The 13728-nt window shown below is 56.0% G+C and overlaps 1 protein-coding gene across 1 annotated transcript in view; it reads left to right on the top strand.

Moving 5' to 3' along the window:
* LOC140398887 (catechol O-methyltransferase A-like) overlaps window positions 1-13728 on the top strand; it is a 167612-nt gene that overhangs the window by 115790 nt on the left and 38094 nt on the right. The window contains exon 3 of the mRNA XM_072487834.1: window positions 271-464. Within this exon, the coding sequence (XP_072343935.1) occupies window positions 271-464 (194 nt within the window). The remainder of the gene's footprint in view (window positions 1-270; window positions 465-13728) is intronic.

Here is a 13728-nt window from a genome sequence, read left to right as displayed (position 1 = left end):
ACTGACCCTCTGACAGTGCAGCACTCCCTCAGTACTGACCCTCTGACAGTGCGGCACTCCCTCAGTACTGACCCTCTGACAGTGCAGCACTCCCTCAGTACTGACCCTCTGACAGTGCGGCACTCCCTCAGTACTGACCCTCTGACAGTGCGGCACTCCCTCAGTACTGACCCTCTGACCGTGTGTGTAATGGAGCAGACGTCTGCTGGTTTGGGGCTGCCGCTCGGGGTCACATCGCAGCTGTTCAAGCCTCTTCCCGTTTTGTTGCAGGTCGGATCCTGGATCAGGTGGTTTCGGAGGTGAACCCCGGGGTGGCGTTGGAATTGGGCACCTACTGTGGCTATTCCACTGTTCGCATTGCGAGGCTCCTGAAGCCGGGGGCCCGACTTTACACAATGGAGTCTGAGCCTCACTTCGCCGACATCGCTCAGCAGGTTATCAGCTTTGCTGGACTGCAAGACCAGGTGACGAGAAGGTTGAATCGAGAGCAAACTGCATTTATATAGCCCCTCTTGCTGGGGTCGCTCCAGTGCCGTGCTGGTCCCCTGTCGGGGCTGGAATTGCTGATCCTGAGGAACAGTTGACGCCGTCGAGAAACGCATTGACGACGCTGTCAACACTGAGCCTCAGGATCAGTGAATCCCGCCCACAGTCGCCAGTGATGGAACATCAATGTTTGTCGCAGAATAACAGAGACATCAAAAAATTCTCCAGTACTTAAAAAAATGCAAACGGATGCTCCGCTTAAAATAAATGAGGTTGATGGGCAGCAGTGACTGCCAGCACTTGAAATGAACGGAACAGTGATCCGAGTGAAGTTCATTAGAAGTCTGACAACACCGGGTTAATGGTTAAAAGCCTGACATTACAGTGTGTTTGACTGCTGTGGTCATGGTTTTTTTTAAAAGAAGAGATTTGTTTTGCTTTGTAAAGCTTGGGAGCATCTCCGAACCAGAAAGTGAAATTGACCAAAATAATGTGGTTTTCAGTCTGGACTAATGGACTGTGTTTTGACTGGCGAAAGTCTCTGGGGAGTTCATTGAGCTTTGCAGATTGCAGAGATGATTTGTTTTCCAGCTTGGGGGATATGAGGTCATTGCTGGGTGGAGCCAAAGAGGGTAGAGATTCCGTTTTTGGGAGAGAGCGGGAGAAGGGTTGAGTTCTGATCTGCCTGGTGCTGAGTCCACAATAATCTCACAGCAGGATGGTTAGAACAAGAGTAACAATATTTCAAGCAGAGCAGACTTGGCTGAGGACAAGGAAGAACAGGGCAGGTGAACCAGCTTGTTGGAGATATTCAGCCAGACTCTGAAGAGGTTCTAACAGAAGCCAAATCTGTTCTATAAAGCAAGTATTACTCAATGCCATGCTGATTTTCAGATATGATGTAGAGATACCGGTGATGGACTGGGGTGAGCACAGTAGGAAGTCTGACAACACCAGGTTAAAGTCCAACAGGCTTGTTTCGAATCACTAGCTTTCAGAGCGCTGCTCCTTCCTCAGGGGAATGAAGAGGTGGGGTCCACACACACATGTATAGACAAAGCCAATGATGGAAGACGATATTTTAAATGTGAGTCTTTGCAGGTAATTAAGTCTTTACAGGTCCAGACTGAGCAACTGGAGATGGGGTAACCCCAGGTTAAAGAGGTGTGAATTGTCTCAAGACAAGACAGTTGGGAGGATTTCACAAGCCCAAGCCAGATGGTGCGGGGTGAATGTAATGTGACATGAATCCACGGTCCCGGTTAAGGCCGTACTCATATGTGCGTAACTTGACGACAAGTATCAGTTTGAGACAATTCGCACCTCTTTAACCTGGGATTATCCCTCTCTCCAGTCACATCGTCTGGACCTGTAAAGACTTAATTTTCTGCAAAGACTCGCATTCAGAGTATCGTCTTCCATCATTGACTTTGTCTATATATGTGTTTGTGGAACCCACCTCTTCATTCACCTGAGGAAGGAGCAGCGCTCCAAAAGCTAGTGACATCGAAACAAACCTGTTGGACTTTAACCTGGTGTTGTAAGACTTCTTACTGTGCTCACCCCAGTCCAACGCCGGCATCTCCACATCATGGCAATTTAAGTTAGACACTGGTGCCAAAGCCAATTTAATCAGCATGACTGATTTAAAAATTCAGCCGATTAGAAGAAATCACAAAATTTCCTGAGAGAGATTATAACGGTTCAAACATTAAATGTTACGGTGCTTGTGACCCGAGTGTGGTGGTGAAGAAAACAGTTTATTCCATCCCATTCTATATCGGAGGCCTTGGATTCATTAATCGGGGATCAGTCCCGCGAAGAATTAGCTCGAGCGCAGTTGGTATACAGCACCCACAATGGATCGGATCCAACACGCCAACCATTCTGAGAACATTATCACCAAGGGAGAGACAGAGAGACAGATAGACAGATAGGTAAAGAGAGGCTGAGAGAGAGAAAGGGAGAGGGCAGCACGGTAGCATTGTGGGGGGCAGCACGGTAGCATTGTGGATAGCATAATTGCTTCACAGCGCCAGGGTCCCAGGTTCGATTCCGGCTTGGGTCACTGTCTGTGCGGAGTCTGCACATCCTCCCCGTGTCTGCGTGGGTTTCCTCCGGGTGCTCCGGTTTCCTCCCACAGTCCAAAGATGTGCAGGTTAGGTGGATTGGCCATGATAAATTGCCCTTAGTGTCCAAAATTGCCCTTAGTGTGGGTTACTGGGTTATGGGGATAGGGTGGAGCTGTTGACCTTGGGTAGGGTGCTCTTTCCAAGAGCCGGTGCAGACTCGATGGGCCGAATGGCCTCCTTCTGCACTGTAAATTCTATGATAATTTATGATACTCTATGAGACAGAGCATGAGGGAGACAGCGAGAGAGATGGGGACAGACAGAGAGATAGAGAGAGAAAGAGACAAACAGAAAGAGCGAGACATACCGAGAGAGAGAGAGATGGAGTCAGAGCGAGACAGACAGAGAGCGAGAGACGGAGACAGAGAGAGACAGACAGAGAGAGAGAGAGAGACGGAGACAGAGAGAGACAGACAGAGAGCGAGGCAGACAGAGAGAGAGAGCGAGACGGAGACAGAGAGAGACAGACAGAGAGCGAGGCAGACAGAGAGAGAGAGAGATGGAGACAGAGAGAGACAGACAGAGAGCGAGGCAGACAGAGAGAGAGAGAGAGAGACGGAGACAGAGAGAGACAGACAGAGAGCGAGGCAGACAGAGAGAGAGAGGGAGACGGAGACAGAGAGAGACAGACAGAGAGCGAGGCAGACAGAGAGAGAGAGAGACGGAGACAGAGAGAGACAGACAGAGAGCGAGGCAGACAGCGAGAGAGAGAGAGAGATGGAGACAGAGAGAGACAGACAGAGAGCGAGGCAGACAGAGAGAGAGAGAGAGATGGAGACAGAGAGAGACAGACAGAGAGCGAGGCAGACAGAGAGAGAGAGAGACGGAGACAGAGAGAGACAGACAGAGAGCGAGGCAGACAGAGAGAGAGAGCGAGACGGAGACAGAGAGAGACAGACAGAGAGCGAGGCAGACAGAGAGAGAGAGAGATGGAGACACAGAGAGACAGACAGAGAGCGAGGCAAACAGAGAGAGAGAGAGAGAGATGGAGACAGAGAGAGACAGACAGAGAGCGAGGCAGACAGCGAGAGAGAGAGATGGAGACAGAGAGAGACAGACAGAGAGCGAGGCAAACAGAGAGAGAGATGCAGACAGAGAGAGACAGCCAGAGAGCGAGGCAGACATAGAAGGAAAGGCAGAGAGGGAGAGATGGAAAGGAAGAGACAGCGAGAGAGAGACAGAGAGGGTTAAGGAGGAATTCCAGAGCTCGGGGCCGCCAATGGTGGAACGTGGACATCGGGGGGTACGCGAGAGGCCGGTATTGGAGGAGCACAGAGATGCCGAGGGGTGTAGGGGCTGGAGGAGGTTACAGAGATGCCGAGGGGTGTAGGGGCTGGAGGAGGTTACAGAGATAGGGAGGGGCATAGGGGCTGGAGGAGGTTACAGAGATAGGGAGGGGCATAGGGGCTGGAGGAGGTTACAGAGATAGGGAGGGGTGTAGGGGCTGGAGGAGGTTACAGAGATAGGGAGGGGTGTAGGGGCTGGAGGAGGTTATAGAGATAGGGAGGGGTGTAGGGGCTGGAGGAGGTTACAGAGATAGGGAGGGTGTAGGTGCTGGAGGAGGTTACAGAGATAGGGAGGGATGTAGGGGCTGGAGGAGGTTACAGAGATAGGGAGGGGTGTAGGGGCTGGAGGAGGTTACAGAGATAGGGAGGGGGTGTACGGAGCAGGAGGAGGTTACAGAGATAGGGAGGGTGTAGGGACTGGAGGAGGTTACAGAGATAGAGAGGGGTGTAGGGGCTGGAGAGGTTACAGAGATAGGGAGGGGTGTAGGGGCTGGAGGAGGTTACAGAGATAGGGAGGGGGTGTAGGGGCTGGAGGAGGTTACAGAGATAGGGAGGGGTGTAGGGGCTGGAGGAGGTTACAGACATAGGGAGGGGGTGTAGGGGCTGGAGGAGGTTACAGAGAGAGGGAGGTGTGTAGGGGCTGGAGGAGGTTACAGAGGTAGGGTGGGTTGTAGGGGCTGGAGGAGGTTACGGAGATAGGGAGGGGTGTAGGGGCTGGAGGAGGTTACTGAGATAGGGAGGGGTGTAGGGGCTGGAGGACGTTACAGAGATAGGGAGGGTGTAGGGACTGGAGGAGGTTACAGAGATAGGGAGGGGTGTAGGGGCTGGAGGGCGTTACAGAGATAGGGAGGGGTGTAGGGGCTGGAGGAGGTTACAGAGATAGGGAGGGGTGTAGGGGCTGGAGGAGGTTACAGAGATAGGGAGGGTTGTAGGGGCTGGAGGAGGTTACAGAGATAGGGAGGGGCATAGGGGCTGGAGGAGGTTACAGAGATAGGGAGGGGGAGTAGGGGCTGGAGGAGGTTACAGAGATAGGGAGGGGTGTAGGGGCTGGAGGAGGTTACAGAGATAGGGAGGGTTGTAGGGGCTGGAGGAGGTTACAGAGATAGGGAGGGGGTGTAGAGAGCTGGAGGAGGTTACAGAGATAGGGAGGGTGTAGGGACTGGAGGAGGTTACAGAGATAGGGAGGGGTGTAGGGGCTGGAGGAGGTTACAGAGATAGGGAGGGTGTAGGGGCAAGAAGAGGTTACAGAGATAGGGAGGGTTGTAGGGGCTGGAGGAGGTTACGGAGATAGGGAGGGGTGTAGGGGCTGGAGGAGGTTACAGGGAGAGGGAGGGTGTAGGGGCTGGAGGAGGTTACAGAGATAGGGAGGGGTGTAGGGGCTGGAGGAGGTTACAGAGATAGGGAGGGGGGTAGGGGCTGGAGGTGGTTACGGAGATAGGGAGGGTGTAGGGACTGGAGGAGGTTACAGAGATAGGGAGAGGTGTAGGGGCTGGAGGAGGTTACAGAGATAGGGAGGGGTGTAGGGGCTGGAGGAGGTTACGGAGATAGGGAGGGGTGTAGGGACTGGAGGAGGTTACTGAGATAGGGAGGGGTGTAGGGGCTGGAGGACGTTACAGAGATAGGGAGGGTGTAGGGACTGGAGGAGGTTACAGAGATAGGGAGGGGTGTAGGGGCTGGAGGACGTTACAGAGATAGGGAGGGGTGTAGGGGCTGGAGGAGGTTACGGAGATAGGGAGGGTGTAGGGACTGGAGGAGGTTACAGAGATAGGGAGGGGTGTAGGGGCTGGAGAGGTTACAGAGATAGGGAGGGGTGTAGGGGCTGGAGGAGGTTACAGAGATAGGGAGAGGGTGTAGGGGCTGGAGGAGGTTACAGAGATAGGGAGGGGTGTAGGGGCTGGAGGAGGTTACAGAGATAGGGAGGTTTGTAGGGGCTGGAGGAGGTTACAGAGATAGGGAGGGGCATAGGGGCTGGAGGAGGTTACAGAGATAGGGAGGGGGTGTAGGGGCTGGAGGAGGTTACATAGATAGGGAGGGGTGTAGGGGCTGGAGGAGGTTACAGAGATAGGGAGGGTTGTAGGGGCTGGAGGAGGTTACAGAGATAGGGAGGGGGTGTACGGAGCAGGAGGAGGTTACAGAGATAGGGAGGGTGCAGGGACTGGAGGAGGTTACAGAGATAGGGAGGGCTGTAGGGGCTGGAGAGGTTACAGAGATAGGGAGGGGTGTAGGGGCTGGAGGAGGTTACAGAGATAGGGAGGGGGTGTAGCGGCTGGAGGAGGTTACAGAGATAGGGAGGGGTGTAGGGGCTGGAGGAGGTTACAGAGATAGGGAGGGGTGTAGGGGCTGGAGGAGGTTACAGAGATAGGGAGGGTTGTAGGGGCTGGAGGAGGTTACAGAGATAGGGAGGGGGTGTTGGGAGCTGGAGGAGGTTACAGAGATAGGGAGGGTGTAGGGGCTGGAGGAGGTTACAGAGATAGGGAGGGGTGTAGGGACTGGAGGAGGTTACAGAGATAGGGAGGGGTGTAGGGGCTGGAGGAGGTTACAGAGATAAGGAAGGTGTAGGGACTGGAGGAGGTTACAGAGATAGGGAGGGGTGTAGGGGCTGGAGGACGTTACAGAGATAGGGAGGGGTGTAGGGGCTGGAGGAGGTTACGGAGTTAGGGAGGGGTGTAGGGGCTGGAGGAGGTTACAGAGATAGGGAGGGGGTGTAGGGGCTGGAGGAGGTTACAGAGATAGGGAGGGGTGTAGGGGCTGGAGGAGGTTACAGAGATAGGGAGGTTTGTAGGGGCTGGAGGAGGTTACAGAGATAGGGAGGAGCATAGGGGCTGGAGGAGGTTACAGAGATAGGGAGGGGGTGTAGGGGCTGGAGGAGGTTACATAGATAGGGAGGGGTGTAGGGGCTGGAGGAGGTTACAGAGATAGGGAGGGTTGTAGGGGCTGGAGGAGGTTACAGAGATAGGGAGGGGGTGTACGGAGCAGGAGGAGGTTACAGAGATAGGGAGGGTGTAGGGACTGGAGGAGGTTACAGAGATAGGGAGGGGTGTAGGGGCTGGAGAGGTTACAGAGATAGGGAGGGGTGTAGGGGCTGGAGGAGGTTACAGAGATAGGGAGGGGGTGTAGCGGCTGGAGGAGGTTACAGAGATAGGGAGGGGTGTAGGGGCTGGAGGAGGTTCCAGAGATAGGGAGGGGGTGTAGGGGCTGGAGGAGGTTACAGAGAGAGGGAGGTGTGAAGGGGCTGGAGGAGGTTACAGAGATAGGGAGGGGGTGTAGGGGCTGGAGGAGGTTACAGAGATAGGGAGGGGGTGTAGGGGCTGGAGGAGGTTACATAGATAGGGAGGGGTGTAGGGGCTGGAGGAGGTTACAGAGATAGGGAGGGTTGTAGGGGCTGGAGGAGGTTACAGAGATAGGGAGGGGTGTAGGGGCTGGAGGAGGTTACAGAGATAGGGAGGGTTGTAGGGGCTGGAGGAGGGTACAGAGATAGGGAGGGGGTGTTGGGAGCTGGAGGAGGTTACAGAGATAGGGAGGGTGTAGGGGCTGTAGGAGGTTACAGAGATAGGGAGGGGTGTAGGGACTGGAGGAGGTTACAGAGATAGGGAGGGGTGTAGGGGCTGGAGGAGGTTACAGAGATAGGGAAGGTGTAGGGACTGGAGGAGGTTACAGAGATAGGGAGGGGTGTAGGGGCTGGAGGACGTTACAGAGATAGGGAGGGGTGTAGGGGCTGGAGGAGGTTACGGAGTTAGGGAGGGGCGTAGGGGCTGGAGGAGGTTACAGAGATAGGGAGGGGACGTAGGGGCTGGAGGAGGTTACAGAGATAGGGAGGGTTGTAGGGGCTGGAGGAGGTTACAGAGATATGGAGGGTTGTAGGGGCTGGAGGAGGTTACAGAGATAGGGAGGGGGTGGAGGGAGCTGGAGGAGGTTACAGAGATAGGGATGGTGTAGGGGCTGGAGGAGGTTACAGAGATAGGGAGGGGTGTAGGGGCTGGAAAAAGTTACAGAGATAGGGAGGGGGTGTAGGGTCTGGAGGAGGTTACAGAGATAGGGAGGGATGTAGGGGCTGGAGGAGGTTACAGAGATAGGGAGGGTTGTAGGGGCTGGAGGAGGTTACGGAGATAGGGAGGGGCGTAGGGGCTGGAGGAGTTTACAGAGATAGGGAGGGGATGTAGGGGCTGGAGGAGGTTACAGAGATAGGGAGGGGTGTAGCTGCTGGAGGAGGTTACAGAGATAGGGAGGGTTGTAGGGGCTGGAGGACGTTACACAGATAGGGAGGGGGTGTAGGGAGCTGGAGGAGGTTACAGTGATAGGGAGGGTGTAGGGGCTGGAGGAGGTTACAGAGATAGGGAGGGGTGTACGGGCTGGAGAGGTTACAGAGATAGGGAGGGCTGTAGGGGCTGTAGGAGGTTACAGAGATAGGGAGGGGGTGTAGGGGCAGGAGCAGGTTACAGAGATAGGGAGGGGTGTAGGGGCTGGAGGAGGTTACAGAGATAGGGAGGGTTGTAGGGGCTGGAGGAGGCTACAGAGATAGGGAGGGGTGTAGGGGCTGGAGGAGGTTACAGAGAAAGGGAGGGTGTAGGGGCTGGAGGGTGTTACAGAGATAAGGAGGGGTGTAGGGGCTGGAGGAGGTTACAGAGATAGGGAGGGGTGTAGGGGCTGGAGGAGGTTACAGAGATAGGGAGGGTGCATGGGCTGGAGGAGGTTACAGAGATAGGGAGGGGTGTAGGAGCTGGAGGAGATTACAGAGATAGGGAGGGTGTAGGGGCTGGAGGAGGTTACAGAGATAGGGAGGGGTGTAGGTGCTGGAGGAGGTTACAGAGATAGGGAGGGGTGTAAGGGCTGGAGGAGGTGACAGAGATAGGGTGGGGTGTAGGTGCTGGAGGAGGTTACAGAGATAGGGAGGGGTGTAAGGGCTGGAGGAGATGACAGAGATAGGGAGGGTGTAGGGGCTGGAGGAGGTTACAGAGATAGGGAGGGATGTAGGGGCTGGAGGAGGTTACAGAGATAGGGAGGGTTGTAGGGGCTGGAGGAGGTTACGGAGATAGGGAGGGGCGTAGGGGCTGGAGGAGTTTACAGAGATAGGGAGGGGATGTAGGGGCTGGAGGAGGTTACAGAGATAGGGAGGGGTGTAGGTGCTGGAGGAGGTTACAGAGATAGGGAGGGTTGTAGGGGCTGGAGGAGGTTACACAGATAGGGAGGGGGTGTAGGGAGCTGGAGGAGGTTACAGTGATAGGGAGGGTGTAGGGGCTGGAGGAGGTTACAGAGATAGGGAGGGGTGTACGGGCTGGAGAGGTTACAGAGATAGGGAGGGCTGTAGGGGCTGTAGGAGGTTACAGAGATAGGGAGGGGGTGTAGGGGCAGGAGCAGGTTACAGAGATAGGGAGGGGTGTAGGGGCTGGAGGAGGTTACAGAGATAGGGAGGGTTGTAGGGGCTGGAGGAGGCTACAGAGATAGGGAGGGGTGTAGGGGCTGGAGGAGGTTACAGAGAAAGGGAGGGTGTAGGGGCTGGAGGGTGTTACAGAGATAAGGAGGGGTGTAGGGGCTGGAGGAGGTTACAGAGATAGGGAGGGGTGTAGGGGCTGGAGGAGGTTACAGAGATAGGGAGGGTGCATGGGCTGGAGGAGGTTACAGAGATAGGGAGGGGTGTAGGAGCTGGAGGAGATTACAGAGATAGGGAGGGTGTAGGGGCTGGAGGAGGTTACAGAGATAGGGAGAGGTGTAGGTGCTGGAGGAGGTTACAGAGATAGGGAGGGGTGTAAGGGCTGGAGGAGGTGACAGAGATAGGGTGGGGTGTAGGTGCTGGAGGAGGTTACAGAGATAGGGAGGGGTGTAAGGGCTGGAGGAGATGACAGAGATAGGGAGGGTGTAGGGGCTGGAGGAGGTTACAGAGATAGGGAGGGATGTAGGGGCTGGAGGAGGTTACAGAGATAGGGAGGGTTGTAGGGGCTGGAGGAGGTTACGGAGATAGGGAGGGGCGTAGGGGCTGGAGGAGTTTACAGAGATAGGGAGGGGATGTAGGGGCTGGAGGAGGTTACAGAGATAGGGAGGGGTGTAGGTGCTGGAGGAGGTTACAGAGATAGGGAGGGTTGTAGGGGCTGGAGGAGGTTACACAGATAGGGAGGGGGTGTAGGGAGCTGGAGGAGGTTACAGTGATAGGGAGGGTGTAGGGGCTGGAGGAGGTTACAGAGATAGGGAGGGGTGTACGGGCTGGAGAGGTTACAGAGATAGGGAGGGCTGTAGGGGCTGTAGGAGGTTACAGAGATAGGGAGGGGGTGTAGGGGCAGGAGCAGGTTACAGAGATAGGGAGGGGTGTAGGGGCTGGAGGAGGCTACAGAGATAGGGAGGGGTGTAGGGGCTGGAGGAGGTTACAGAGAAAGGGAGGGTGTAGGGGCTGGAGGGTGTTACAGAGATAAGGAGGGGTGTAGGGGCTGGAGGAGGTTACAGAGATAGGGAGGGGTGTAGGGGCTGGAGGAGGTTACAGAGATAGGGAGGGTGCATGGGCTGGAGGAGGTTACAGAGATAGGGAGGGGTGTAGGAGCTGGAGGAGATTACAGAGATAGGGAGGGTGTAGGGGCTGGAGGAGGTTACAGAGATAGGGAGGGGTGTAGGTGCTGGAGGAGGTTACAGAGATAGGGAGGGGTGTAAGGGCTGGAGGAGTTGACAGAGATAGGGTGGGGTGTAGGTGCTGGAGGAGGTTACAGAGATAGGGAGGGGTGTAAGGGCTGGAGGAGATGACAGAGATAGGGAGGGTGTAGGGGCTGGAGGAGGTTACAGAGATAGGGAGGGGTGTAGGGGCTGGAGGAGATTACAGAGATAGGGAGGGTTGTAGGAACTGGAGGAGGTTACAGAGCTAGGGAGGGTTGTAGGGGCTGGAGGAGGTTACAGAGATAGGGAGGATGTAGGTTACTGGAGGAGGTTACAGAGATAGGGAGGGGTGTAAGGGCTGGAGGAGGTGACAGAGATAGGGAGGGGTGTAGGTGCTGGAGGAGGTTACAGAGATAGGGAGGGGTGTAGGGGCTGGAGGAGGTGACAGAGATAGGGAGGGGTGTAAGGGCGGGAGGAGGTGACAGAGATAGGGAGGGGTGTAGGTGCTGGAGGAGGTTACAGAGATGGGGGGGGGGTGTAGGGGCTGGAGGAGGTGACAGAGATAGGGAGGGGTGTAGGGGCTAGAGGAGGTTACAGAGATAGGGAGGGTTCTAGGGGCTAGAGGAGGTGACAGAGATAGGGAGGGGTGTAGGGGACTGGAGGAGGTTACAGAGATAGGGAGGGCTGTAGGGACTGGAGGATATTACAGAGATAGGGAGGGTTGTAGGAACTGGAGGAGGTTACAGAGCTAGGGAGGGTTGTAGGGGCTGGAGGAGGTTACAGAGATAGGGAGGATGTAGATTACTGGAGGAGGTTACAGAGATAGGGAGCGGGGTAAGGGCTGGAGGAGGTGACAGAGATAGGGAAGGGTGTAGGGGCTGGAGGAGGTGACAGAGATAGGGAGGGGTGTAGGGGCTAGAGGAGGTTACAGAGATAAGGAGGGGTGTAGGGGCTGGAGGAGTTTACAGAGATAGGGAGGGGGTGTAGGGGCAGGAGGAGGTCACAGAGATAGGGAGGGGAGTAGGGGCTGGAGGAGGTTACAGAGACAGGGAGGGTTCTAGGGGCTGGAGGAGGTTACAGAGATAGGGAGGGGTGTAGGGGCTGGAGGAGGTTACAGAGATAGGGAGGGTTGTAGGGGCTGGAGGAGGTTACAGAGATAGGGAGGGGGTGTAGGGAGCTGGAGTATGTTACAGAGATAGGGAGGGTGTAGGGGCTGGAGGAGGTCACAGAGATAGGGAGGGGTGTAGGGGCTGGAGAGGTTACAGAGCTAGGCAGGGGTGTAGGGGCTGGAGGAGGTTACAGAGATAGGGAGGGGGTGTAGCGGCTGGAGGAAGTTACAGAGATGGGGAGGGGTGTAGGGGCTGGAGAAGGTTACAGAGATAGGGAGGGGGTGTAGGGGCTGGAGGAGGTTACAGAGAGAGGGAGGTGTGAAGGGGCTGGAGGAGGTTACAGAGATAGGGAGGAGGTGTAGGGGCTAGAGGAGGTTACAGAGATAGGGAGGGGTGTAGGGGCTGGAGGAGGTTACAGAGATAGGGAGGGTTGTAGGGGCTGGAGGAGGTTACAGAGATAGGGAGGGGGTGTTGGGAGCTGGAGGAGGTTACAGAGATAGGGAGGGTGTAGGGGCTGGAGGAGGTTACAGAGATAGGGAGGGGTGCAGGGACTGGAGGAGGTTACAGAGATAGGGAGGATGTAGGTTACTGGAGGAGGTTACAGAGATAGGGAGGGGTGTAAGGGCTGGAGGAGGTGACAGAGATAGAGAGGGGTGTAAGGGCGGGAGGAGGTGACAGAGATAGGGAGGGGTGTAGGTGCTGGAGGAGGTTACAGAGATGGGGGGGGGTGTAGGGGCTGGAGGAGGTGACAGAGATAGGGAGGGGTGTAGGAGCTAGAGGAGGTTACAGAGATAGGGAGGGTTCTAGGGGCTGGAGGAGGTGACAGAGATAGGAAGGGGTGTAGGGGACTGGAGGAGGTTACAGAGATAGGGAGGGCTGTAGGGACTGGAGGATATTACAGAGATAGGGAGGGTTGTAGGAACTGGAGGAGGTTACAGAGCTAGGGAGGGTTGTAGGGGCTGGAGGAGGTTACAGAGATAGGGAGGATGTAGATTACTGGAGGAGGTTACAGAGATAGGGAGCGGGGTAAGGGCTGGAGGAGGTGACAGAGATAGGGAAGGGTGTAGGGGCTGGAGGAGGTGACAGAGATAGGGAGGGGTGTAGGGGCTAGAGGAGGTTACAGAGATAAGGAGGGGTGTAGGGGCTGGAGGAGTTTACAGAGATAGGGAGGGGGTGTAGGGGCAGGAGGAGGTCACAGAGATAGGGAGGGGTGTAGGGGCTGGAGGAGGTTACAGAGATAGGGAGGGTTCTAGGGGCTGGAGGAGGTTACAGAGATAGGGAGGGGTGTAGGGGCTGGAGGAGGTTACAGAGATAGGGAGGGTTGTAGGGGCTGGAGGAGGTTACAGAGATAGGGAGGGGGTGTAGGGAGCTGGAGTATGTTACAGAGATAGGGAGGGTGTAGGGGCTGGAGGAGGTCACAGAGATAGGGAGGGGTGTAGGGGCTGGAGAGGTTACAGAGCTAGGGAGGGGTGTAGGGGCTGGAGGAGGTTACAGAGATAGGGAGGGGGTGTAGCGGCTGGAGGAAGTTACAGAGATAGGGAGGGGTGTAGGGGCTGGAGGAGGTTACAGAGATAGGGAGGGTTCTAGGGGCTGGAGGAGGTTACAGAGATAGGGAGGGGTGTAGGGGCTGGAGGAGGTTACAGAGATAGAGAGGGTTGTAGGGGCTGGAGGAGGTTACAGAGATAGGGAGGGGGTGTAGGGAGCTGGAGTATGTTACAGAGATAGGGAGGGTGTAGGGGCTGGAGGAGGTTACAGAGAGAGGGAGGTGTGAAGGGGCTGGAGGAGGTTACAGAGATAGGGAGGAGGTGTAGGGGCTAGAGGAGGTTACAGAGATAGGGAGGGGTGTAGGGGCTGGAGGAGGTTACAGAGATAGGGAGGGGGTGTTGGGAGCTGGAGGAGGTTACAGAGATAGGGAGGGTGTAGGGGCTGGAGGAGGTTACAGAGATAGGGAGGGGTGCAGGGACTGGAGGAGGTTACAGAGATAGGGAGGATGTAGGTTACTGGAGGAGGTTACAGAGATAGGGAGGGGTGTAAGGGCTGGAGGAGGTGACAGAGATAGGGAGGGGTGTAGGTGCTGGAGGAGGTTACAGAGATAGGGAGGGGTGTAGGGGCTGGAGGAGGTGACAGAGATAGGGAGGGGTG

The sequence above is a fragment of the Scyliorhinus torazame genome, chromosome 22, assembly GCF_047496885.1.
Source record: "Scyliorhinus torazame isolate Kashiwa2021f chromosome 22, sScyTor2.1, whole genome shotgun sequence".
Taxonomy (NCBI): domain Eukaryota; kingdom Metazoa; phylum Chordata; class Chondrichthyes; order Carcharhiniformes; family Scyliorhinidae; genus Scyliorhinus; species Scyliorhinus torazame.
The sequence above is the reverse complement of the archived record's forward strand: the minus strand, read 5'-3'. Positions and strand labels throughout refer to the sequence as shown.